The sequence below is a fragment of the Ammospiza nelsoni genome, chromosome 12, assembly GCF_027579445.1.
Source record: "Ammospiza nelsoni isolate bAmmNel1 chromosome 12, bAmmNel1.pri, whole genome shotgun sequence".
NCBI classification, from domain to species: Eukaryota; Metazoa; Chordata; class Aves; order Passeriformes; family Passerellidae; genus Ammospiza; species Ammospiza nelsoni.
This window is the reverse complement of record NC_080644.1, coordinates 14,880,090-14,907,115: the sequence shown is the minus strand read 5'-3', so window position 1 is coordinate 14,907,115 and position 27,026 is coordinate 14,880,090. Positions and strand designations below refer to the sequence as shown.

The 27,026-nt window shown below is 60.3% G+C and overlaps 1 protein-coding gene across 5 annotated transcripts in view; it reads right to left on the bottom strand.

Annotated features, from left to right (window-relative positions):
• DLGAP4 (DLG associated protein 4) overlaps window positions 1–26,482 on the bottom strand; it is a 62,106-nt gene extending 35,624 nt beyond the window's left edge. The window contains exons 1-6 of one of the 5 annotated variants that reach the window (XM_059480706.1): window positions 25,518–26,482; window positions 24,940–24,993; window positions 18,835–19,052; window positions 15,443–15,557; window positions 12,775–12,825; window positions 11,487–11,733 (exon numbers count right to left, since the gene is read on the bottom strand). In XM_059480706.1, the coding sequence (XP_059336689.1) occupies window positions 11,487–11,733; window positions 12,775–12,825; window positions 15,443–15,557; window positions 18,835–19,052; window positions 24,940–24,993; window positions 25,518–26,468 (1,636 nt within the window). In that variant the 5' untranslated portion in view covers window positions 26,469–26,482. Of the gene's footprint in view, window positions 1–4,106; window positions 4,321–11,486; window positions 11,734–12,774; window positions 12,826–15,442; window positions 15,558–18,834; window positions 19,053–24,939; window positions 24,994–25,517 lie in introns of those variants that run through there. The other 4 variants (XM_059480707.1, XM_059480708.1, XM_059480709.1 and 1 more) reach the window with 4 other exon arrangements.
• Between the last annotated feature and the right edge of the window lie 544 nt (window positions 26,483–27,026).

The following is a 27,026-nucleotide window of genomic DNA, read 5'->3' as shown; positions in this document are numbered from 1 at the left end:
TGAAAAGCCTCAGGGTTCAAACAAGGGAAAGGAGGGCTCCCAACAAAGCAGCCACTGCAGTGCCCTGAGAGCCCTGGCAGGGCCCATGAGCTGTCCTGCACACATTGTTCTCCACAGGGCAGCATGGACCAGGCTGGCAGCCAAGCACGGACACGGCTCCTAACGAGGGCCTGCAGCAGGGCCCAGGCACTCCCTTCAGGGACAGCCCTACAGCAGCTTTGGGACACCTTCTCTGGCCTCAGAGACAGGTACCTGACTTATGTGTAAGGCCTAAGAGGGATGCAGCATTCACACTTTAACCTCTGAATTAACTTCTAATTCAACGCAGCTCTAGATATGCCCACTCTGGGTATGAAGTTTAGGCTTGCAGATCCCTCCTGCACATAGCAGATGCCTGGCTGGGCCCTGTTCAGGTAGATCTTAACCACTCCCAGAATAGAAACAAAACAAGACAAATAATACTTAGAAGTTTGACTAATCTTATGAAAAGAACTTGTAATAAAAATTCCCTTTTATGAACTCTTAAATAGCTTTCAGCTTTCATCAAACATCACCTTGCACTATGACAGTGCATCAGCAGAAAGGCATAAGCAACTTCTGATCTCTACTTTAATTCCAGCTCTGACAGACCAGCACCACAGGTAAGAATTTACCTTTGAAACATTCACCACTCAAGTTTCTTGGTCAAACTTCAAACTGGAGAGACAAAACAGCAGCTTAAGCTTTGATCTCTTGGAACTAGGTTCAGAAAAGATGCCACCACAGTGAAAAGATTTTCACTGCAGTGAAACCCGGATGTCTTAATGAAGAGCACTAAATGGGATACACAAGGCTGACTGTCAACACACCCTTGATGTAAATACTAGTGCTAAGGTTTAAAACTTAGGCACATTCCTTTTCAAGTACTGATGTCTGATGCACCAAGCTACAGCCTGGCTCGGGTGAGTCTCCTTAGAGACTGGTTTCATGTTCTTGGTGTTCCCAGAGAAACTGAGAAACTTCAGCCCCCTAGACCCTGCAGAGCAGAGGGGATAACCCAGTTCTGCATGCACTGTCTGCTCAGGGTATGCTGCAGCACGTGTGCAGGCATCAAGCACCCTGCCTGTGTGCCAGCAGGTGCCTTTACTGGCAATTCACACTGCAAGGCTAAGGAGGAACGAAGGAGGAGAGATGTAGATGTACAGAAATTTGGGAAGAGGACTGGCAGTGCATAACCCACAGCCCTGTCCTCTACAGAAATGCAGCAGTCTCCAGTTCTGGGGGACCATTAACTCCCCCAGCAATGCTTGTCACCTTCTGTGACAGCAGACCAGCAGCCTCACTGAGCTATGGCAACACTGGGACTGGCCTACCTAATGCTGCCCATTTAATTAGAGACCAGACTTGTGTGGGCAGACAGATCTGAGCACTTACCTGGCTGTTTTCAGTGAAAATCACAAATACTTTTGCAATGGTGCCTTTTGCATTCACCAGGCAGACCCTAGCAGAGCAGAAGTTGTTTCCTCTTGCTTCTCCAGGGGACAGAAGGTTGATACTTAATGCACCGATCTGCACCAAAGGGCCAGCAATTAATTAATTCTGCAAGACAAATTGAAGTGGACAGAATTTCTGAATATTTTTTCCTCTCCTAAACTGGCCCATCTGCAAATAGTTTAACTATTGCCTGTTTAAAGGCAGCTTATGCTAAATCCTGGTGTCATTCTGCACCCCACTTCTTCTGACCAGGTGGGAGACCAGGGGAGAAGGGAAAGAAACTCATTTTTCCATGAGCTTCTGGAGAGACCCAAATTCCCAATTCCAGCCCTCACAGAACTTTATCCAAGGCCTGAACTCTAATCGCCTTTCACAGCAAACAGCAATCATACTTAGCACTGCTCCCCTCCCTTTTAAATCTGCTCTGATAGAAAACACACTGACAACTTTTCACTGCAGAAATTACAGGGGATTTTTCTTGAACAAGGCCACCCGCCTGCACAGTCTTAATCCTTCCAACTCACATATGTCCCTGTAACTTGCACTGCTCTGAATCCAATTATGCCTCCTCAATCCATTAAAAAATATTTGAGGCTGTTGTGCAGGTTGCACAGAGCAAGAGTATCAGCTGAAGAGGCACAACCAGGCCCTGCTGTACCCTGGCTCTGCAGGTGTGCACAAAGTGGGTTATGAGAAAAATTAAAAGTGTCACCGTGACTTTCACACAATCCAGTGACCAGCTCACTCCAGACCATCCCAGTCTGGGCTCAAACAACAGGAAAATCCATACAGGAGACAAGAACTGACACACAGCTGTTTTAAATGCCTGGCTGTCATTAGTTACCCATGAAAGCTTTCACATTTCTCTTGCTCTGGCAGCATGCACGGCCAGGAACGCGCTCACAGAGCAGCAGGTCTCCCGTGCATCAGCTGGGGCAGCAGAATAACCTTGAGCTGAGTAGCCAGAAGTGTCCACAAACCCAAACTGCACACACAGATCAAGCACCCAACCACTGACACACAGAGCTGTGAGCAAAACAAGCTGACAACGTGTGCTGGGACACAGCTACATCTCCACACAGGACCTGTGGGGCTCCCAGCACACTGTGCTTTGCTGATCCCACTGGACCGTACAGACAGACAGCCCACACTTCCCTTATCACCTTTGCTACCCAGGGTCTCCTTGTCCTTTCCAGGCTGGCACAGTGCACAGCAGTTACACTCCAGCACTTCCCCAGAGCCTGGGGTCCTCAGCTGCACCCCAAAGTTACACTGCCATGACAGAAGTGGGATGAAGTAGCAAGCTAGATGCAAAATTAGCATGTGGCAGTTTGGCGTTTGCACCTTAAAGATGAAGTTTTAGGTTTTCCACACCTGCCAACAAAAAATTCTGCAGATAACCCTCCTCCAAGTATCTGGGTGCAGACACACATCAATACTTATCTGAAAGCCAAAGAGACTGAATTTGATCAATAGTTTCAGTTTTCTCCATGCCTTCAAGCACATGTAACTTCATAGCACCAAATGCCTGTTGGAAGAGCAATTACCAGCAAAGTAATTTGGACCCTCTGGAATCAAGTCTGCCAACTTACACGACTTGGCAATCTGGCTTGTTATCATCCCACATGATTGGAATTTATTTTAGGATTCAATGCCACATGCTGTGGGTTTTTTTTTTTTTCCTCCCTTTTCTTCTTTTCCTCTCCCAAGTGACAAGCTACAGCCTAGGATTCAGAGCTCCTAATTCCATTCTCATCTCAACGACATTTCCTGCCCACCCTGGGGTCAAGGTCTTTGTAGAATAAGTGATATTAACACTACCAACAGCATCCTGCAAACAATCCTCCTTTTTGAGCCTCTTAATCAGCACTGGAGTACAACTTAAGGGCTACATCTACAGACTGCTCACAACCAACCACAACATCCTCACCGTCCTGCAAGGCACACTAAAGCCGGGCTGCACCTGCAGTTAAATCCCCAGGGGTTCAGCCTGCACAGGGCGAGCCTGGGCTGCCACACCAGGTACCTTCAGCCAGGACCTGTTCTCCCAGGCTAAAAAAAGAGACTTTTCAGAGCCAGCTCTGGGCGGGAGGTGCCAGCTCGCTGCGCTGCGAAATGTCAGCCTTCAGCTCCGTGCCTCGCCCAGACAATTCCCTTTTCTTCTCCAGGCGAGGAAGAATCCGAACGCCTCTCTAAAGAAAGGGCCCGTGTCCCCCGGCGGGGAACCCATTTCGTGAAGCGCCGCTTCCCTCCCCGCGGTCCCCGGAGCCTCCGTGAGGGCCCGAAGCCCCGGGCCGGGCACCGGCCTGACCCCGCGCGGCCCCGGGGACGGCTCCAGCGGGGCTGGCAGCGGGCAGCGCCCACCCCCGCCCGGCCCGGCTCCCGCGGCGCAGGCGGCATGCGGGGGAGGAGGAGGAGGACGGAGCGGTCCCCGGAGCCCGGCCCGGAGCCCAGCGGGGCGGCCCCGGCGCTCCCACGGAGGCCCGGGACGCGCGTGGGAAGCGGAAGGGGCGGCGGGCCCGGCAAGCGGCGGAGCAGCGGCAGCAGCGAGGGAAGGAGGGAGGGAGGGGGCGGCACTCCCGCCCGCAGCCATGCAGGGCCCGGCTCGGCCCCCCGCTCGCGCGGTCACTCACATTGCCTGAGGAGCTCCAGACACAAAGCCATGAGAGACACAAAGAGGGGCGGAGGGGACCGGAGAGACGGGGGGGCGCGGGGCGAGGGCGCTCGGCCCGGCCTGGGTCCCGCGGAGGGGAGGAAGAGGAGGACGAGCCGCCGGCGGGGCCGCTCGCGGTCCGGGGCCGCTCCGGCTGCTCGTGCGGCCGCCGCTGGAGAAGGGAGGAGACGCGCGGAGCCGCCGCCGCACTCACCGCGCCCGCCCGCCGCTCCGGCCGCGCGCCCGGGCGGGGCCGCGCATTAAACGGCCGCCCCGCCCCGGGACCGCCCCGGGACCGCCCCGCGCCGGGCACGGCACCGCCCCGCGCCCGCCCCGCCGTGCGCCCACGGCCGCGCGGGTCCCTCCGCCCCGCCGGACACGCGGCCGGACCCCCGGCAGCACCGAGAGGGGACACGGGCGGCGGCGGCCGCTGCCTCAGCGCCGCTGTCGCGAGGGGAGCCGAGCGCTGCCGAACAAAGCGGGCGCCGCTCCCACCCCACGCGGGAGCTTTGTCTCCTTGTCTCGGTGACATCTCCCCATCGCGGCCGCGGTCCCACCCACGCGCGAACGCGGGTTTGGCTGAAGGAACGCTCCCGCTTTCACCGCTCCAGCCGCGGAGCGGGCGCGGTGGGACCCCCGTGGGCGGCGGGGCAGGGGCGCAGCGCTGCCCCACGCACCTCCTGCATCATCGCCGAGAGGAACCCTCCGGTGCAGAGGGAAACACATGGAAAATGAACAAGTGGGACGAGGAGGTTTCCTTTGTGGGTGTTTTCCCCTGGTCCTAGATTTGCTGGTGGAGTTCTGCCCTGCTGGGCGTGGGGAGAGGGATCGGAGACTCAGCGGGTGTGGGCGGTGTGTTGGGACTGTGCTTTGAGCCTCCCCTGGGGCTGCCAGAGCAGGGCTGATGGAGGATACAGGTGTGGAGGGCAGCAGGGCTGGCAGAGCGTGCGGCTTGCGGCAAGAACCTGCTGGGCAGAGCCACGCGGGTCTGCGCCCCGGGCACAGCCACGCTGGGTGCTGCAGGAGCATCCAGCTCTATCCCTCACATCCTGCGCTGACACACAAGGGACAAGCTGTCCCTGGCCCGGGACAGCTCTGCGAGGCCGTAGTCGCTCTGTGTGACCGAGATGGGCAGTGGGTGCGGGCACTGGCGGTGCTGGGCCCTGGGCAGGGCCGGGCCGTGCGAGCCCCTGCCAGCAGGACGTGTCCTGCCCCGGCCCCTCGCTGCCACCATCACTCCTCGGTGCTGGGATTTATTGATGGCTCGCTGGGCTCCCAGCACTCCGAGAAGGGCTGGTGTGGAGCAAGGAGCGATCAAAGCGCCGTGGGAAAGCGCTGAGCTCAAGCGCTGCCGGCTCCACAGGCTGGACCGAGCCGCCGCCGCCCTCGGCGTTCAGCAACTGAATCGCTGCGGATTTGCTGGTACCGCTCTTGGAAGCAGCAGCACAATGGGGCTGAGGGAGAATTTGGTCACAGAGTCAGCCCTGAGCTTTGGGACCCTCAGCCTAGGGCCTCCCCACTCTGCTGCCTACCAAAGAAAAAAGGAAACGTGTTTTCAGTTCAGGGTCTCCCAGGTAGCTCTGAACTGCCAGTCTCTTCCTGAACCCTCAGAAATAGCCAGGTCATGGCTCAGGAGATGGAAAAGATAATGGGAAGGCATGAAGGAGAAGAAAAGCAACCCAAACCCAACCCAAACACAAAGAAACCCTCATTTGCCTGCACTGTCTGACATCCTGAAAATGCTCCAGGCTGTTTGCAGAGCCTCGCTCAACCCCACCCAGCCCTGCTCTCCTGGCACATGTGTGTCTGTCTCAGCTAAGGCTGTCCTTAGCTGCTGTGAGGACTTCCCCAGAGATGGAACAAGCCCTGTGGCTCTGGGGAGCCACAGAGGGGCTGAGCATCACCAACAGAGGGGACACAAAGGGGCACCTGTGACTGACCGGTGTCAGGGTAGCTCTGTGCTCACCTGGGTCACAAGGACGGCCAGCACGTGGGGATGCCACCAGGCCCCTTGGCCTGAGGAGAGACCTCAGGAGTCTGTGTGCCTGACACACTGCCCTCCAGCCAGCTCTGCTCACGGGCAGAGCACAGCACTGTGCACGGACTCCTGGTGCTGCCCTCCCAGAGCTCTGAGCGAGCTGAGGCACCCTTTGGTGCTCTGGCTTCTCCTCTCCCACGAGGACAGCACCAACTCCCTTTCCTGCTATCAAAGCTGATAAAAGCAAGCAACAAGAAGGACTTGTCTTTCTGACCATGTCAGCAAAGGGAAATGCTGGCAGCTGCCTTTGTTTCTACTCCTTTGTAGATGATCCCTGCTGGGAGAAGGCAGGCTGGGCCAGGACCTTGGAGCCGTGCTCACCTCCTGTCTGTGCCAGCACAGCACCCACAGCGTGGCTGCAGCCGCCCCTTCCCAGGGACCTGGGCATTTCTGTGGGCTCAAACCCACTGCAGCTGGTTCTGGGTGCCAGCCATGTGCCTGCAGCAGGCAGCGAGCTCACAGCCCTTGGTGCTGCCCGTGGGAGTGCTGAAACCTGGCAGCACCAAGAGGACACATAAAAGGCAGGGATGGTTTGGGCTCGGGGGTGGAGCCGAGAGCAGGGCTGTGGCCGGGGCACGGCTTCCGGGGGAAAGGGAGCTTTGGCTGGGCACAGGGTGGTGCTGGAGTTTCCATCATAACAAGGGACAGATCAGAGGTGAAAAATGAATTGGGAAACGTGGACAGAAACAGCTGTCATGAATTTCTTTTTGTCCTACAGACACAGGAATACATCCCAGAACGTGTGTGCGTGCCCTTTTTTCCTCTGCAAACACTGATGGAGCATGCAACAGAAATCTTTCCCTGGCACACACACATACACACACACACGCTCTCTCTCTAATCCCTTTCCTGCTTGTATGTCAGAGAAAGCTATTTCTGGAACGTGAAATCTAGGTCAAAAAGAAGGAGAAAATCTGAAGGGAATGATAGCAGTCCCTCCCAAAGGCTGTGTGGGGTCAGCTCAGGCCAGTGGGATTAGTGAGGGGCAGCAGTGGTGCTTCAGCCCCAGCCCAGCCATGGCTCCTGGCCTGGTGTGAGCTCCCTGTGCCTTCCCACCGTGCTGCTTCCCCACACAGCAGAGAAGGCCATGACAGCCAAGAGGAGTGCAACAGAAACTGCCTGCCCACACAGAGCCCGGGATCACGGCACACCGAGGAGGAGGAGGAGGAGGAGGAGGAGGAGGAGGAGGAAGATACACGACTTTCCAGGAGCCGTGGAAACTCATCCCACAGTGAGCCAGCCCTTGGAGGGGGCAGGCACTTTGTCCTTCCTCCTAAGCACAGCCCTGCAGCCCCTGCACGAGCATCAGTGCCAGGGGACTGTGTGCCTTCCCCCAGCACAACCATGGGCCCTGAAGCCAGCTCTCTAATTTAGTCACAAACAGGGAAACAAAAGCAATAAAAAGAAGACAGGAAGCAGGTGGGAGACAGAGGGCAGTTGTTCTGTCCTGACCTTTGGGAGTATCTCTCCCAGGCAGTGCTCTCCTGCCCAGCCTGGGCTTGGAAAAGTTCTGGTACATGGAGGGCACAAGGTGTGTGCAGCCCTGGCCTCCCTGCAGGAGATCTGGACACAGGATAAGGAGCTGGACACCTGAGCTTTTTGGGAGCAGGCTGCTGAATGCCAGGGCAGGATGCTCTGAGCAAGGGTGGTGTTACCAGATAGCACAAGGAGGACTGGCTTGGTGTGAGCTTTCCCTGCTGTATTTCCTTGTTCACCTCTGCTTTCCTGTTTCCCCTGGACATCAAATACTCTGCTCTGCATTGCAAGCAGTCTATTAAACAAGTAATTCCCAGAGCTGCCTCTAATAAGCAGGAGCCGGGGCTGGGGAGCCCTTTGTGGTGCTGGGAGGGGCGCGGCTGTCACTGCACGCCTGGCAATTAGAGGAATGGGTTCCACTGGGGCTTTTGAGTCTCCGGCTGTGCGAGGCACAAAGCTTTGTTTAAGGCTGATTAAGGGCAGCTCATCATCTGTCTCGCTGGCTGTCAAACGGGAGCTAATTGCCTTGTAATGTGCCGGTGACACAGGCATTAGTGGGAGGAACCGGCGTGGCAGGGGTGTGACAGCTGTCAGCTCTCCCCCGTGCTCCCTGCACACCCCCGTGCAGCTTGCTGCCCCTCCTCCTGCCTCAGACGGTGCCCAAATCCCCCTGCTTCAGCATCCAGCCCCCACAGGACCCTTAAGGAACAAGGAGCCTGTGTTGGCCCCAGAACTGCTGCTGGGGCCGCTTTAGGATGTGTCCCTGCACAGACAAAAGCGGGGTGGTGCCCATTGCTCTGGGCTGCTGCACAGATGCTGGATGAAGGAAGGTGTCCCTGGGATGTGTCTGGCTCAGGGCTCTTAATGGTGTCATCCCAGAGCCCTGCGTGGAGCAGAGGCCACGAGTGACCATTACAGCTGCAGGTGACAGTGCATCCACTACCCCTCCCCGTGTGCCCAGGCTGATGCCACCAAGCTGCCACCTGCTGTTGGGAGGCCCCTCTCCTACACCACCAGCCACTCAGAGCCTCAGGGGTGCACAGGAAAGGCCCTGGGGGTACTGGCTGGCAGCAGCTGAACACGAGCCAGGCGTGCCCAGGTGGGCAAGAGGCCAATGACACCTGGCCTGTACCAGCCATGGGGTGGCTGTCCCCTGTGACTGTCCCCGTGCTGGGCACTGCTGAGACACCTCATGTGCTGTGTCCATTTGGGTCCCGGTGACAAGAAAAAGACACTGAGGGGCTGGAATGTATCCAGGGAAGGAAACTGAGCTGGGGAAGGGGCTGGACCCCCAGGAGCAGCTGAGGAAGCTGAGGGGCTCACCCTGCAATAAAGGAGGCTCAGGGGGGACCTCACTCTCTACAACTCCCTGAGAGGAGGGTGCAGCCATGTGGGGATCAGGCTCCTCTCCCAAGTAACAAGTGGCAGGACGAAAGGAAACGCCCTCAAGATGCACCAGGGGAGGTTTAGGTTGGGTATTAGGGAAAGCTCTTCATGGAAAGGGTGCTCAGGCACTGGCACAGCTGCCCAGGGCAGTGATGGAACACATCTATGGAAGCGTTCAAAAATCTTGTGGATGTGGCACTTGGGGACATGGGTTTGTGGTGGCCTTGGCAGTGCAGGGTTAACAGTTGGACTCAATGATCCTAAAGGGCTTTTCCAATCAAAATAATTCCATGATTTGCAAGGGAACTGAGCCCAGATGGCTGATTAGAGGTGTGAGTGCTGTCCAGATGTGTCTCCTGCCTCCCACATCCTGTGCATGCACAACCACAGATGCTCCTCTCTGCTCCTCAATCCTCCACCAAAACCCTTTCTCTCCCCAAGGCTCAGCAGCCAATGTGAAGGGCTGGGGGATGCTCTGGGAAGCAGCAGAACTGTGCTGGGTCATGTCAGAAAGAGGTGGCACCCAGGCATTCTGGAAGCCCCCTCTGTGCTGTGCCTGCTGCTGCTGCCCAGTGCTAGCCTGGACCTGTGGCAGCACTGAGAGCAAGGACAGGGCTGGGGGACAGGGGCAGCCAGGTGAGAGCAGTGGGACACAGCAGAGCAAAGAGGGTGGCAGGAAGGAGGGACAGGGCTGAGCAAACAGCCCATCCCTCCCAGGGATGTCCTCCAGTTCCTGCCTCGTCCTGGGGACCTTGACTGGGATGGCTCTGCAGCTCACACCACTGAAGGGAGATGTTCCATGCCCATGTCCCTGGGGAGGAAGGCCTGCAGCCAGGCAGGAAGGCTGCAGTGCCTCCTCCCCATTGCCCACTCTACCCAGAGCTGGGATGTGCTGTCTGCCACTGACAGCCCATCCCATCCCATCCCATCCCATCCCATCCCATCCCATCCCATCCCATCCCATCCCATCCCATCCCATCCCATCCCATTCCAGGGCTGTGTCAGCTTTGCCCACAGTAGATGAGCTGAGGCTGCTCTGAACTCCCCTTGGTGCCAGGGCTGGTGCTGAGAGGCCCCATCCTGCTGGGGACCCATGGGATGGGATGGGATGGGATGGGATGGGATGGGATGGGATGGGATGGGATGGGATGGGATGGATGGGATGGGATGGGATGGGATGGGATGGGATGGGATGGGATGGGATGGGATGGGATGGGATGGGATGGGATGGGATGTGCTGCCTCCACAGACAGCCCTCGGGAGGTTCTGCATTCCTCCAGCTTGTTCTGCCATCTGCCTTGCACCATGAACAGGCACCACCATGTTGAGGAACACCAAGGCATCACCTTTGCTAACCAGTTCCCAAAATTATCCCCAGGATGGGACCTCAGCTCCTCACACCTTGTGCTACACCTGAGCCCCATCTGGAGCACTGGGGCTGGCCAGAGCTGGGAAGGGCACAGGCTGCCTTGGAGAAATTGATGCAAAGTAAAGCAAATCAAGTGACTTGGAGCCTCATGGAAATGCTGCCATGGCTCAGCACAGGGATGCTGGGCTCTGGGGCTTGTTGGTGCCTTAAAACTCAGTGCAAGATCTGTTTGTACTCCACAGCCAGGGATGTTGGTTTCTCTCTGTGTGTCATCACAGAGTCACAGAATGGTTGGGGTTGAAAGGAGCTTAAAGCTCATCCAGTCCCACCCCTGTCCTGGGCAGGAACACCTTCCACTAGACCAGGGTGATCCAAGCCCTGTCCAGCCTCAGACCCTTCTGGGGATGGGGCAGCCACAGCTGCTCTGGGCACCCTGTGCAAGCACCTCCCTAACCTCTAAGATCTTCCTGGGGCCTTCTCTTTTCCAGGCTGAACATTCCAAACTCTCTCAGCCTATCTCCAGAGCAGAGGGGCTCCAGCCCTTGGAGCATCATCTCCATGGTATCAGAGGGGCTCCAGCCCTTGGAGCATCATCTCCATGGTGTCAGAGGGGCTCCAGCCCATAGAGCATCATCTCCATGGTGTCAGAGGGGCTCCAGCCCATGGAGAGCATCATCTCCATGGTATCAGAGGGGCTCCAGCCCATGGAGAGCATCATCTCCATGGTGTCAGAGGGGCTCCAGCCCATGGAGCATCATCTCCATGGTATCCTCTGGAGTTGCTCCACATCTTTCTTGTGTTGAGGACCCCAGAGCTGGAGTCAGCTCTGCAGGAGGGGTCTCATGAGAGCAGAGTAGAGCAGGAGGAATCTCCTCCCTTGACCTGCTGGTCACACCTCCTTTGACACAGCACCCAGAGCCCGTCTGCCATTCCAGCACCCACATCCAGCTGCTGCCCATCCTCAGCAAGCCCCAACACGCCCCAAAAGTCACGCTCAGCCACGGCTGGGGATGCAGGCAGCCGAGCCCAGCGCCTCGCATGCCCCAGGCAGTGCCAGCCGTGTCCCTGTCCCCGCACGGCGCGGCACTCACTGCTGTTGGTGGGCAGGGTCCTGCTGCCGCTGAGGCTGCCCGTGGGCGGCGGGGAGATGGAGCGCACGGAGCCCGTGTCGTCCTCCTGGGAGCAGCCCGCCTGGATGGCGCGGAGGTAGCTGTGGCTCCGGGATCGGAAATAGCTGGGCAGGGGCAGGTCCAGCACCTCCGCGGCCGCCGACTCGGCCTCGCTGTAGGTGGAGTCGCAGACGGGCTCGTACTGCTCCCCCAGCTCCGGCTCGGGTGCCTGCACGGGGACACGGCAGCCCGGTCAGCCCCTGCCTGCGGCCGCCCTTCCTTTCCCTTCCCTTGCCCTCCCCTCCCGTCCGTCCGTCCGTCCGTCCTGCTCCTCGCCCTCCGGCCGCTCCTGCAGGTCCCGCTCACGGCAGGTCCAGTGGTCAGCGGTCAGTGGTCAGTGCTGCTGGGCTCTCTGCTGAGAGAGGGAAGAGGGCCCCTCCCTGGAGGGGAGAGGGTCCCAGCTTGTGGAGCAGGGGACACTTACCAGCACAGTGCCTGAAACACCCCCAGTCCTGCTGCTGAGAGCATCTGTGGCCAAAATCCCTGTGCAAACTACCAGGGCCCTGTCCCAGCACAGCTGGGATACCTCAGCCTCAGTGTAGCCCACCAGGGCATGTTTGCTCCTCAGAAGGGAACGTGGGGAGACAGCAGGGGAGAGCTGTGGGCTGGGGAACAGCCCCCACACTTGCCTAGGGTGGGTCTCGGTATCCACCCCAGCCCCATCCCTGGTGAGGGCCAGGAGAGGGCTTGGCTCTCCCACTGCTCTCCCCTTCTCCCTCCTGCCCACAGCCCTGCCTTGCTGTCCCCTGGCAGCTGCTGGGGAATCTCGGTCTTGGGAGAGGCTCAGCCAGGTCAAACCAGACCCAGCCCAGAGCAGTCTGGTCTGAAATACGGGTGAGAGATGCTGAGACTGGCCCTGTTGCCCACATCCATCTCTCCTGGCCCTTTCTTTCTCCTGGCACACAAGGACATTGTTTCTGCCCAGCACTGGCATCTGAGCTCCATGAAGTTTGGCTTAAGAAGTTCATCTGCTTTCCCCTTAAAACTGAGGGTCCCTAAGCCCCTGCTGGGCCCAGGACTCAAGCTCTCCAGCTGCCTTGCAGTGCCTGGCTAAGGAGTGCTGTCTCCTTCTCCTCCTCTTTTCCTTCTCCTGCCACTGGCCTGGGCATGGGCTGACCCCAGAGCCCACCTCACACCCTGCCACGGGTGTCCAGGCTGGCCCCAGAAAGCTCCATGAGGAAGGATGAGAGAAACACCAGTGGGACAATACCTGCTCTCCATGGGTAAATATCTGAGGGATAAGTGAGGGGGGTCCAAAGATCTGGAAGAAAGAGTTGGAGAAGGTTAAAGGCCAAGAACAGGGAGCCCCTCACACAGACAGTGACTGCACAGGGACTGAGCACAAGGGAAGCAGGGGGCTGTCCCCTGGGGCCACTGCTGCTGACACTTCAGTACAAACTGCAGAGCTCAGAAGATGCCAAGCAAGGCCACACGCCCCTCAGACAGTGGCACAGACATGGCAAAGCTCCACAGGACACCTCAACCACGGGAGAAGCTGCTGAGCATTCAGCCTGCTGTGTGCACCCACAGGGGACACTGGGGACACCGTGCTGGGACAGCCCTCTGCACACAGGGGCAGCTGCATGAGGTGGCACTGGGCACCTCTGGGTAGCCCCCAGCACTGGCCACACCCCAGAGCCCACAGAGCCGTGGGCAGCCCGAGTACTCCGTGTGGGGGGAGCTGTCCTGCAGCCTGCAGGGCTGGCCTGGCCACCTCACTGCTGTCCCCCTGTGCCAGAAGAAGCCACACAGAAGCTGTTCTGCCTCCCCAGCAGAGCAAAGCCACGGCACACACTGAGCATACAGAGCCCTGACAGACACTGCGCTGCCCGGGGGCACGGCTGCCTCCTCCTCCTCCTCGTCTCCACTCTCGGGGCTCTGCCTGGCACCACCTGCCCTAGATGACCCTCTCGGGGAGAATCTAGGTTCAAAGTGTGCCTGAGGGAAGAGGCTTGGCTCTGGGAAAGGGCCTGGCCCTCTTGCACAGGGCACAGCTCATGGTGGGGCTTGGCAGTGTTGGAGTCACCAGCTCTGTCCCCCTTGGTGTGACAGGAGGTGCTGAGACATGCAGCTGGTGATCTCTGGACTGCCAGAGGTGGAGCTGAGTGGGACCGAGCAGAGGGGACTTGTCTGTCAGGGGTGTTTCCATGTGGTGAGACACTGGGGTCTGGCTGGACACACAAGGAAGGTGGTGGAGGTCACACTGAGTGAGGGCAGGGCAGGAACTCCTCTGGCACTGGGATGGGTGAGACCAGCACACACTGACCATGAACCAGCTCCATTCTGGATCAACAGACACGCAGTTTGTGGGAGGCCTCTCAATCCTGACCAGCTGCAGCTGAGCTCTCTGGTTTTCAGGGGACAGTGGCAGAATGCCTGTGTTGGCAGCAGCCCCCTGTGTTGGCGGGCGCTGTGGCATTTGGGGTGTCCCCAGCAACCCCAGTGCCACCAGCCTGGCTCTGGGCTGGCTGCCTGTGCAGCTCCTGGCACATCACGGCTGCTCAGACCCTTCAGCTCCAAGCCCCTCCTGATGTCCCTGTGGGGCTGCTGCACTCAGCTCCTGGAAGCAGCTCTGGACATGGACAGAGCACAGAGCCATGGTCTCCTGCAGGGATTCAGCACGGACTGACACGCAAAGGACGAGGACACGGCGGTGCTGACCCCGCTGTGCACCGAGACACCCAGAACAGGCTGCTGCTGCTGCTGCTGCTGCACAAGGGTCAGGACTGGCCACAGGCAACAGGAATGTCCAGCAATGCCCCTGCTCCCCCAGCTCCCCTCCAAGGCTCTGACTGCTCTGGGACAGCAGCAGACTCCAGCCAAGGGGCTCAGTGCCCCCCACGCCTGGATGGGAACACAGGCAGGACATGCCCTTGTCCCCCTCCCCCAGGGCTCCTGATGCCCACCCTGCTGCTCTGGCCCCCTGCACACACACACAGCAGTGTGGGGGTGCTGCCCATGCAGACACACAGGAACAGGTGGGACAGAGGCCTGGGGTGACAGGGCTCACTGGGCAAAGCTGTGGGGCAATTGTGCCCTGCAGTGCAAGGGCTGAGATGAGCACACGGGACCTCTGCTCATCCTGGCACCAGTTATCTCTGGCCTGGGAGGCAGTTCCAGAGCAATCCCAGCCCCAGGGAGCTCCAGAGCAACCCCACAACCATAGTGTGGGAAGTCAGACCCACTTTGCATCAACTGCATCCCAAATGTTGTGGTTGGGGCATGAGCTCACCTTGTGGCAAGGGGTTTGCCACCCTCTGCCAGCATCTCACAGGCATCCTTGGCTTTGCCATGGTGCCCAGGAATATCCAAAAGAGACATGCCCAGCTGGCTGGCAGGACAGCCTCCCCAGCTGTGGGCTCCTTGTTCCTGGGTCCAGTCTGCTGCACAAGGGGTGAGATCCTGAGCTGAGCAGGATGACTGTCCCTGGTGACCCTGGGGGATCCCAGGCTGGACATCACCAGGTGAGTTTGGCCCTGGCTCTGGACCAACCCAGTGGGCATGAGGGGCTTGCAGCATGGTTGAGCAGCCTTGTAAATGGTTCTGGAGGTGACACAGTGAGACCCTGCACCTAGATCAGCCATGAGCTTCCCCCAGCACGGTGGGGCATGCTCTGGGTTACCATATCTGTGGCAGAGGGGTTTTGGCTACACCAGCAGTGTGAGAGGAGGCAAAGCTGCAGGAAGGAGGTCTAATAGGAATCCTGATTAAAGAGCTGGCATGACAGTGGTAAAGCTGCCAGGGAACAGCCTGTGCAGCTCCTGGAGCACAGCCAGTGCCTTGCTTTGAAGAGGGAAGAAGATGCTCCTTCCCCCCTGAGCTGGCCTCCTCCCTCACTGCCTGTGCCAGCACCGTGGGTCAGCACTCCGGCACCTCACCTGGTTGATGCAACTGGACTCGTTGGCACTGTCAGAGATCTGGTTGTATTCTTCCTCCCAGGTGGGGAACTTCGGAGGTAGCAGGATCTCGACAGAGTCCAGGCGGTCCAGGCTCCTGCTGGCAGAGAGAGGGTGTCAGGGTGTCCCCATGGCAGGGGCAGCGTTGGGGCAGAGCTGGACCCCCTGCCCACAGCCAGACCCCCTGTCCATGGCCAGACCCCCCAGCCCACAGCCAGACCCCCCTGACCATGGCCAGACCCCCCTGCCTACAGGCCCTCTGCCAGGCACGGGCACAGGCACGCATGGCAGCACTGAGGTGATGCTGGGCACCGTGCCCACTGCTCGGCTGTGGAGAAGGCAGCTCTTCCTCACCCTGCTGGCCCCTGGCTGGGCATGGCACACAGGGAAAGGGTTGTGGGATGCAGTGGAAGGACAGGGACAAGATTTCAGGTCCTGCTGCCCCAGGAAAGCACTGCAGATGCCAACTTAGTCCAGCAGAGCCCTAGGGAGCATGTGGGATCTGTGACAGCCTCCAGCCACAGCACTGCCTGGATTGCTGGAAAAGGGGGGAGAGGCAAGGTGAGCAATGACTTTTAATTTGTATTTTGTGGACTTTGCAATTGGAAATAACTGCAAGATACATATATTTACATTTGTATAGATTATCTGGAAGAAGTCCAGTGGGAACCTTGCTGGAATGACAATGCTGCACGAGCAGGGGATCATTATTTCCAGTACAATTTTGCTAGGAGAAACTGCCACTACGTCCTGGGGCAGAGCAGCAGGCTGTGCACAGGAGGAGAGCAGGGCTCTCACTGAACCTGACCCAGCCAGACCTCAGCTGAGACCCAGGCACATAGGGGCAGGGAGGGATGGGGAAGGATGGGGCTCCCCTGGGGCTCTGTTCCACCACAAGACTATGTGTGAAGGAGTCCTGGGCACAGGCTGGGTGCACACAGAGGGGGACATTGCCAGCCGCAGTGGCCTAGGGCAGCTGTGGGGCCTCTCCCTCTGGAATGGGCTGTGATCCCAACACAGGCCCTCATGGCCGCCTCCCCCACGTCTGCCAGGGCCGTGGGTACAGAGCTCCCATTGTCACCTGCCTGGGGACAGCAGAGCTGGGGGCACGGCAGGCCCTGTGCAGCCTGTGGGCATCCCACAGGGACTCTGAGGTGTCCATCCCGGGGTGGGATGGGAGCGGGGCATTGTCCCCTCTGCCAGGGGAGATGGAGGAGACACCCCTTGGGGTGTCTTGGGGACCACGGGCCATGCAACACCCCCAACCCTGGGCTCTCTGCTGACTGCCGTGTTTCCCTCATGCTGAGGTTTTTATCTGTGAGCTCAGGCTGTGAGCCAGCCGCGTCCTGGCATGGGCAAGGTCCCTCCGGCCTTCCCCTCCGTGCCACCCCTCCGGCCTTCCCCTGCCTGCCCGCAGGGAAACCGAGTCACAGAAGCCCTTGGAGGGGCGGAGACCCTCGCAGAGGGACGGCCCTGTGCCTTACCCTGGCTCTGGCTGGCCCTGCGGCCCCCCCGGCCCAGCCCCAGCCCGGGATCCCTCGGCTGCCGGGGCTCGGGGATGCGCTGGGCGGCGAGGGCCGGGCACCAGGGGGCGGCCGCGCTCCGCTCCGGCTCCGGCTCCGGCCGGGCCCCGGCCCCATCCCCATCCCCATCCCCATCCCCATCCCCATCCCCATCCCCATCCCCATCCCCATCCCCATCCCCATCCCCATCCCCATCCCCATCCCCATCCCCATCCCCATCCCCATCCCCGGTTCTATTCCCGGCTCCGGCCAGGCCTCGGCCCCATCCAAGGTTCTATGCTTGGCTCTGGCCTCATCCCCGCTTTTATTCCTGGTTCTGGCTCCATCCCCGGTTCTATTCCCGGCTCCGGCCGGGCCCCAGCTCCATCCCCATCCCCAGTTCTACTCCCGGCTCCGTCCCGGCTCTATTCCTGGCTCCGGCTCTAGTCCCGGCTCTATCCCCGGTTCCAGCTCAGCCCCGGCTCTGTCCCTGGTCTCAGCCCCGGCTCTATCCCCGGTTCCGGCTCTAGTCCCGGCTCTATCCCTGGTCTCAGCCCCGGCTCTATCCCTGGTCTCAGCCCCGGCTCTATCCCCGGTTCCGGCTCCAGCTCCAGTCCCGGCTCTATCCCCAGCTCCAGCTCCGGCTCTGTTCCCGGCTCCATTCCCGGCCAGGCTCTGCCGGGTCCTGCCCTGCAGAGCTCCTGTAGGGCCGAGCCGTGCTCGGAGCCCTCGCAGCCGATCCCTCTGTCCCGATGTGCCGCACTCCCAGAGCTTCCCCAGCCTGGCCCGGCCCTGGCTGAGCCCAGCGCTCAGGGCAGCCACATCCCGAGGGACAGGCTGCATGGGCACAAGGAGCCCCAGCCTCTCTAGGTGGGAATTTTCCACCAGCGACTCCAGGACCCCACCCTGCTCCCCTGAGGCGAACATGAGGGCTTGGAACAGGGATGGATCAGAACAGGCATTTCCAGGGCTCCCCAAAACTGATTTTGCCACTGTCTCCCAGCAGAAAGCAGCACCTGGTCCTGATGTGAATGCTCTGTGGGGTGCCCCCGCACTGCCTGCACCCCACTTCCCTCTGCCTGCTGAGCCTCAGCAGTTCATCCCCAGCAGCTCCTCTGTAGCAGCCCCAGCTGCCCCAGCTGCAGCACCCGGAGCACTGAGAGCCCCCAGGTGCCTTGTCCCGGGATGTGGAGCAGGTGCTGAGGACACTGCACAGCATCCCTGCCCAGCTCACACAGAGCCCCTCCTGCAGGACCAGCCTCTGGCCCAGCAAAGCTCCTGCTCTGCTTCCCTGGCTTTGGCTCAAACCACTGTGGGTCTCCCTCCTTCAAAAACCTCTCAGCCCTTCAGGATATCCTCCAGCCCAGTGTGCCACCTTTCTGTTCCAGAGGTGGAACAGCTGGAACACCTGCACACCTGTGGAGCAGAGCAGCTCCAGGCACAGTCCCAGCAGGCTGTGTCTTCAGCCATGCCAGGTGAGAAGCTTCCATGGCCAAGGGGCCTCCTGGGGTTGGGATCTCTGCATTCCTGCAGAGCAGAGGATGCTTGGAGAGGAAATCCCCACAGCTCCATCAGAGGAGTGCTCCTCCCATGGCTGAGGAGACAGGGACAGGTACCTAAAGCAGCTCCTAACCAGGGCTACTGGGAATCACCAGGATGGGGTGCCACATCTTCTCCTGTCCTGCTGTCTCCTCATGTCTCTGTTAGGGCTGGGGTGCAGGAGCCCTGCTGGGCTCTGGTGCCTCACTCTGTGGGGTGCAGGAGCCCTGCTGGGCTCTGGTGCCTCACTCTGTGGGGTGCTGCAACCCAAGGGCTGCTCCAGGGCTGGCCCTGAGGGCCTGTGCAGAGCTCCCAGAGGAGCCCCAGCATTACCTTTGTGTGGTGCTCTGCTCACTCAGGGACTGTTGGGTGGCCTTGAGGTAACTCTGCCTCCGAGCTGCAGTTTTCGGGGATGGTTTGGGGCTGGTTTCTGAGTCCTCGCTGTCATCATCCCCCATGGCTTTGATGTAGCTCCCGCTGCGCATGCGCCGGCACGGGATCTCGCTGTCCTTGTCCCGGGACAGCGTGCTGTTCCACTCCCCGTGGGGCACCTGCAGGAGGAAGGGCAGCATCAGCAGGTGTGAGGGAGGGCACAGCCCACCATCCTGGGACCAGCAGGATCGTGGGGAGCTGGGGACATGGTTGTGCTTCTGCTGTGGTGTAGTGGGAATAAACAACACAAATCCTTCACAACCCTCCCTTAGCAGTTCATGCCAGGCAGCCCTTGCTTTGGTGGCCTCTGTTTCAGCACATCACAGCCATTCCCTGCCGCCGGACACCTCCATCCCAGACATGCTCACACAGCCAGGACAAGCTGCGCAATGCCAGGCGTCATAGGGGGAGAGGGGACGGTCTCACTGGGCTGTGTGGGGCACTGGGACAGGGCTGGACCTGGCTGCTCATCACACAGACCATGTCACTGAACATAAAAGTGCTGCTGTGGAGCAGGGCTTGGGGCTCAGAGCCCAGGCCTTCATGGGCTCTTTAAGGTTTTGAGTTGAATGTGGCTCTGAGTGGCTGAAATTACTTTCTGAAACCAAGTCAGGCTCTCACAAGTCCCTCTAGAGCAGCTTGGGCACACAGACCTTGTGCTGGCCTCTCTGCTGAGAGATGAGAGGCACCTTGGGCATGAAAAGCACTCTAACCCCAGCAAGGTGACAACTCCACAATTAATTTAAGGCAGACACAGTCTCTTGTTCCCTCACTAGCCAGGAGTGAGCTGTTGGTGCCACGGGAGGCCTGAAGCACTGAGCAGCCACAGCAGCCACCACCCCTCTGCCCATCCCGTGGGGGGCACCAGAAGCAGAGCCAGGTGCCCAGGACTGAGCATGACGAGCCACACGTGGTGTGGGACAAGTCACGAGAGAAATGGGTCAGCCCAGGTTTCAGGAGCAAGCCTTGGCTTTGTGGCTCACTTGGATTGCTGCTGGCCTTTGTCCTGCCCTCGAGGACAAGGAGCAGCCAGGCCAGAGGTGAGGCTGCAGCCATGCCCATGCCACCCCAGTGCCAGGGCAGCCCAGACTGGGGCAGCAGCTGGGATGCCAAGGGGAGCAGTGCCCGCCCTTGTGCTGAGCACAGCCTGTGCTGACAAGAGATTCCAGCTTGGCTCTGCTGGATGGAGCTGCTGGATGTGCCCTGCTGCCCAGGGAGCTGTGGGGCTGAGCAGCCACAGCTCACAGTGCTCTGGGATGCAGGGCTGTGCTGCAGCTGTGAGGAGCCAGCCCTGCAGTGCCTGTTCCCATCCCTGCTCCCAGCAGGGCTTCCCTGGCAGCCAGAGCCAGTCTGAGGCTGTGTCTGATGCTGCTGGGTTGGAGCACCTCCAGGTGAGGCTCAGGTCTGCAGGCTGTGTCCCGGTGCAGGCTCAGTGCACAGCTCACAGCTGAGGGCTTGTTCCTGCCCAAAGGGACTCAGCCCATGTCCTGCCAGCCTTCTCCATGTGCCCACTCTGGAACAGACCCCAAACCACCCCTGGGGCTGCTCTGGGGACAGGCCCCTGCCTGGAGTGCATCCATGGCCCAGCACCCACGTTCCTGGGGGCGTGGAACAGAGGCAGGGTTGATCCAGGTGTGTGGGATCCAGCTGGGACCCGAGTGCAGCCAGTCTCCCACGTGAGGCACACACACTGGCCAGGCCTCCCTGAGCTCACTGCTGCTGGAGTGGAATCTCCCAGCTCTTTCCACTCTGCTCCTGCCATCTTTATGGTGGCCATGGCTCCCAGGCCAAGCCCACACCACTGTCCAGCACAGGGGCTGTGGCTGTCAAATCTCAGGTCCTGGTAAATGCAGGAGCTGAGAACCCTTTCCCTGCTGGGTGGGAGTGCTGCCTCTGTCTGTACTGGTGGCCTTGAGGCCAGGAAGGACCCACTGGCTCCAGCTGAGTCCTGCCTCTGGGAGGATCCCACAGGTCACTGGGAGGATCCCACAGGTCACTGGGATGCCTGGCTCTGACCCTTTACAGAGGAGACAAGGACCCTGAGAATCACTTTTATATTGATCACCTTGGTGTCAGCTCTGACTGCAGACTGCATTTTACTGCCTGCCTTCTCCTCAGGCTGAGCTGCACCTCCTGCCTCTGGGGTTTGGGCCAGCACGGGGCTGGTGAGGGCAGGAAGGGCTGGAGAGGGCAGGCAAGGCTGATGAGGGCAGGAAGGGCTGGTGAGGGGCAGGAAGGGCTGGAGAGGGCAGGCAAGGCTGATGAGGGCAGGAAGGGCTGGTGAGGGGCAGGAAGGGCTGGTGAGGGCAGGCAGGGCTGGTAAGGGCATCCAGCCTGGGCAGGGCCAGTGCTGGATGGTGTGGTGCAGTGAGCCCAGGACAGTGGGGGCTCTCAGATCTCAGGGTCCCACAGCTGCTCTGCTGCCACTGCTCGAGGGCACAGGCTGGGGCTGCTCAGTTCTGCCATGGCTGCTGCATTTGCCCCCTGGCCTCGGGCTCCCTGGGCACAAAGGCAGTTCCAGTGCCTCTCTCTCTGCTGGTGCAGCCCCAGCACTGCCTGTCCCACTGGGACCTTCCCTCTCCCAGGAACAGCCTCCCTGGGGCATTTCAACAGTGCCTGGCCCTCACCAAGCTGCCTTAATCCTGCTTTCCCTGCCTCTCCTCTGCTCTGTGCCTTGGCAAGGCAGCAGGGCACAGAGCTGCTCTCAAGGTGCTCTGCATCCCAGCTCAGCACTCAAAGGAAGGAAGGTGCTTGGGAGGGCAGCCCTGAATCCACTGCCCCACTTTGGAGCATGTCCACAGGTGCCACAGCTCCCGTGGGACAGAGAGCGGAACAAGTGATTCCTGAGTGTCACACCTGCAGGGACAAGCAGGTGCCCTCGGGGCCCTGCCAAAGCAGTGCAGGTCCTTTGGGTGCTGTTTGGGGTCCTTTGGGTGCTGTTTGGGGTCCTCTGGGTGCTTCTGTGCAGGAGGATGTGAGGAGCCTGTCCTGCAGTGTGCAGCTCTGCCATGGGGTGACAGCCAGAGTGGCTGCTGTGATCAAGGACAGACCTGCCAGTGGCCAGTGCAGCCCCTCGGTGGCAGCAGAGCTCCTGGCGGGTGACACCCGGGGCTCTGGGCACAGACTGTGTCATGCCCAAGTGGGGTGAGGGCACCCAGGCCGGGCACAGAGCAGCTCCTCACAGCTGGTGGGGTCCTGCTGCCCTTCCTGCTGCTCTGCCAGGTGCAGCCTTGGCTCTGCCCGTTGTGCTTTGGCTGCTGTGGAAGGAGGGGGAGCAAGAGGATGCCCAGGTGCAGAGACTTTATGGGGCTGCAGGATGTGGGTCCTTCCTTGGGCTCAGTTGTGGTCCATGTGGTGCAGGGGTGTGGGATCCAGGCACGTGTCCACCCCTGGGGCTGGGCTCTGCTGCCACCACGGCACTGTCACCAGGTGTGTCACCACGCTGCACTGTCACCGAGTGTGCCACCACCCTGCACTGTCACTGGTGCTGCCACCACCCTGCACTGTCACTGGTGCTGCCACCACCCTGCACTGTCACCGGGTGCTGCACAGTCCCCATTCAGCAGCACCGTCTGCCTGTGCTGCTCTCCTGCCATGAGGGAAGGGCCACGGGGGAGGTTCCCCTGGGGCACCCCCAGTCCCTGGAGCCCTGACAGAGCAGGGGCAGGGGGAAGGGGAAGGGGAGCTGCCCAGCTGGGCTCTGGCAGGAGCTGCAGCGCTCCCTCCTCTCGGGGCAGGGCAGGGGGAGAGACTGCAGGAGCAAATAGGGTTTCCATCACACACGTGCCAGCTCTGCCATGCACACACGGACATGCAGCACAGAAGCCCTGCTGAGCGCTGCAGGGCCATGCACAGGCTGCACTGCTGCGGGCACAGCGCTGCTCCCTGTCCCTCATGCTGTCCCACAGGCTCAGCCATGCCCTCGAGAAGCAAGCTGCAGCCAGGCTGTCCCTCTGGCAGGGCACCCTCGGGAAGGGCCTGGGCTGTGCTCCTGCTCCACAGCAGCTCGGTGGGGCTGGCGTGAGGCACTCAGCACTGGCACTGCTCAGGCCACCCCCTCTGGATGATGAATTATTTTCAGGGCTCCTGAGGGTTAAGGAAGCTCTGGGGTGGTCTGGCTGTAGGTGGGGTTGGGGAGGCTGGTCTGGATGATGCATCAGGTCAATGGGGACTGTCCCCTCTGAGCCACCACAGTGCCTCACTTCAGTGCTGTCTGTGGATCCACAGGTCCTGCTCACTCCTGCCTGGGCCATCTCCCACTCCAAGGAGCTCCTCAGCCTCTTTCCTTGTACTCTCAGCTGCCCAAGGGACTCATGGGGACAGGGGGACTGGGGATGTGGAGCACAGCCTCCCTCCTTGGGGACTGTGCTCTGAGGATGGAACTGTGTCATCCTAGGGACTGATCCAAGAGTTCCCTACCCTGATGGGACAGGGCTGGACCTGGGGCTGGGCAATCACCAGCTACAACATCTGGCTATGGATGTTTCCAGGGCCTGGAAACATCACATGGACCCCCAACAGTTGCTGATGAATCCCCAAAATACCCCCAAAGGACCTTTCAAATGGGGCAGGAGAGGTGAATTCCCTTGGGGGCTGAGCTGCCCTGTTTGTCCCCATCCCATTCCTGCCCTCCCTTGTGTCCCTGCACCTCTGGCACCCAGTGGGCATTTCTGCCTGGCAGCAGTGCCCTCTGCAGCAGGGCAGGGCCCTGTGTCACCCAGGCACTGGGAAAGCAGATCCTTGCTGTTCCTCACCCTGTCCCCAGGTGTGACAGGGGACATGTGGTCTTGCAAAAGGACATTCCCCACACACACAGGCTCCAGAGGTGACCTCTCCATAGCCTCTCCTGTGCCAAGGAGGGGCTGGGATACAACGGCCCCATCCTCCCGTGAGGTCCCAGAGCCCTGTGTCCTGATCTTTGGGGCTGGCATTGGACACCTGGGGACAAGGTGAGCCCAAGCACCTGTGCCCTGTCAGCTTGTGGGGACACCAGACATCATGGTTTTGGGACTGGGTGCCCGAGGTCCTGCTCTGGTGATGAACCAGAGGTGAACGGAGCACAGGGCCTGCCCCAGCACTGGGGATGTTGTCACACCCTGGTGTCCCCTGCGTCCCTCCTGCCACGCCACTCATGGCTGTTGGCCGCTCCCTGCCCGCTCCGAGTCCGGTGGCGCAGGCTGAGCCCCTGGGCAGCGGTGCCAGGAGGATCAGAGCAGGAGGAGCTGGGCAGAAGCTCCTGCTCCGAGCAGATCCCTACCTGGGCGCTGCCTGCGTCGGTCGGCGCGGGGCTGAGGGGCCGCGGGTCCCAGCCCTGCGGGGCGGCCGTGTCCTCCCAGCCGAGCGGTGGCGCTGCCCAGCTGCTGGCCAGGCCCGTGCCGCCCAGCTGTGCCCACAGCCCTGCGGCAGGCTGTCGAGAAACGGAGGCATTACACGGGGGGAAGGAGCGGGGCAGCCCTGCACCCGGAGCCCAGGGCTGTGGCGCGGCCTGCTGGGCTCGGTGCCGCAGCCTGAGGGAACAGCTGCTTGTCTGCAGCTCTTGAACCTCAAATGCTTAACGGGAAGGAGCAGGGGAAAGAAAAAGAAACCAGGCCAAGATAATTTTCCCTGCTGGTGTTCCTGATGCAGTCAGTTCAGTCCCTTGGAAATTTGATTTCCAGCCATGGCCAGCGAGGTATTGGAAGCTGAGTGTGCTTCAATAATTCATCAGTTTTTAAAGCCTCTAACCTGGCTGGGCACAGCCAGGGAAGCCCCTGGCACCTCTGCATTAAAAGGATGCTAGAGATTTACATGCACAGGCTGGTCCCCTTCTTCCCCCACCCAGGCCTGGCTTATTTGCCTTCATTCCTCTCTAGGGCACAACCAGGTTCACGCCGCTCCAGCGCCGCTTTCGGAGCTGCTGCAGAGCTGGAGCTGCAGGTGCCAGGTTTTCAAAGCAGCATCAGCCATGCAGGCCATGCAAGCGGGGCTGGCACTGCCCTGTGCCCACCCTGCCCGTTGGGCTCCTACCAGTGCTCCGGGGAAGCTGGGCAGGGCAGGGCTGGCCGGGCACGCCGGCGCGTCCTGGGATGCGCGGAGATAAGGGGGGAGCGTTAGTCAGGGCTGCTGACCTTCGGGCACAGGGGGCTCCGTGGGGCCTGGGGGCTGTGCCCGGTGAGATGTGGCTCCTCAGCGTTCCCGGCCATGTGGGCACTCAGGGGAAACAGCCACATGGGGCAGCTATGTCCCCACCTGCCCAGGAGTGCCCCTAGCACCTGCAGGGCCTGGGCAGGCAGTGGGGACAGGTGGGAGGCCTGCAGGGAATGGGGTCACACCCGGCAGAGTGGGTGGGCTGGCATGACCCCTTCACAGGGACATGCTGGGACAGCTGTGGGAGATGGACCCCATTAGCATCAGTGTCCCTGCAGGAGGAGTAGGGGTCTGTTCCCAGGGCCCGCCCCAGCCCTCTCCTGGCAGTGTGACCTGAGGTGGCAGCTGAAACATGTGGAGATGTTGGATAAGGTCACACGGGTGCCCACCGAGAGGATGTCCCTGAGCTCCCGTGCTCTCCCTGCACGGAGCACCCCGGATTCCCCCGTGTCACCCACCTGCAGGTAGTGGTAGGCCAGGTCCTGGTGGCAGGACTTGGATTTGAGCAAGGCTTTGTCGATGGTGGCGGAGGCCTTCTGGCACACCTCCCGGGCATGGCTGAGCGTCAGCGTGGACCAGGAGCCCCGCTTGATGTAGTTGGAGTCGTTGTTGATGGGGATATTGGTGCAAGGGGTGACCTTGAGGTCATTATTGCTCTTGGAGGATTTCAGCATGTGCTCGCTGATGGTGTTGTAGGCGTGCATGAAGTACTTTGGCTGGCTGTGGTCAGGCTGCCGGCCCAGCGTCATCAGCCCCATGGGGTTGCGATAGCTGCAGGTGTCGCTGTCCAGGTTGTCATCGGAGCTCCACCAGCCCGAGATGTTTGACCTGGTCCTGCGCTTGGGCTCGGAGGTCTTGGCCCGGTCCTTGCTCTTGCTCCTCCGGTTTTGCTTGGTGTCATCTGCCCCCTTCTTCCCGTTCACGTTGCCCTTGGCGGGGCCTTCCAGGGACTGGGACTTGGCGAAGAGCTTCTGCACGGAGTGCACCAGGTGCCGGATGCGGCCCGGGCTCTCGCTGCGGTGCTTGGCGTCGCTGCGCTGGAACTGCAGCGTGCTGAAGCCGTCCCTGTGGATGGGCAGCTGCTTTTCAAACTGGTCGAGGAGGTTGGCAGGCAGGCGGTTGATCTTTGTGGCTTGGGCATGGCTCGGAAAAGGGTTTTCATCCGGGACCTCGAAGTGGGAGTTGTAATGGATGCGGGGGAAGGTGCTGCTGTTGGAGATCTGGTTGTTGAGTGGCAGGAGACAGTCGCCGTGGACGGTGTTCTGGGCTGGGAATCGGGGATCCATGGTGAAGGAGTCGGTGGGGCTGAGGAGATAAGGGTTCCTGTCCTGGGGGGCATAAAGAGAGTCTTGAGGGGAGTCCAGGTTTTCGGAGAGATGGCGACTTCTGTTGTCTCCTAAGCCCTTCATGGTCCCGGTGCTTCCTAGACCATGGCTCAGGGACGGTGTGGCAGAGCCCTCGCAGACCTCCCTGCAGCTGGAGGAAGAGAGCAGATGTTGAGAGAGCACTGTGAACCCCTCTGGCGGCCCACTCCTCACTGGGGGCACATCTCTGTCCCCCTCTGAAAGCAAATGCCACCATGGTTAAGGGACAAGGGAGAGAAGAGGATGGAGAGGCAGGAGGGGAGGAGAAGGGATGTGAGGCCAGGGGCTGGAGAGAGCAGGCCCAGCAGAGGAGGGGCAGGATTCACATTCCCACTGCAGCTGCAGAGCTCGTGTGCCTCAGTGCCCAGCCACAGGCTGCTCAACAGCACTGCTGCTGCTGCACTGCTGCTGCATGTGGGTTTGGACAGCGTGACAGAGGCACTGCCAGCAGATCCCTGTTCTGTCCATCTGCTCAGCTGGGAGGAAAGCCTGCTGTCAGAGCCCAGCAGGTCCTGCTGAGCCCAGCCAGTGTGGAGCCCAGCAGCCCAGCTTTGCAGGGTGCCTGGTGTTCCCAGGCGATCCCAGGGGATGGATCCCAGGGCT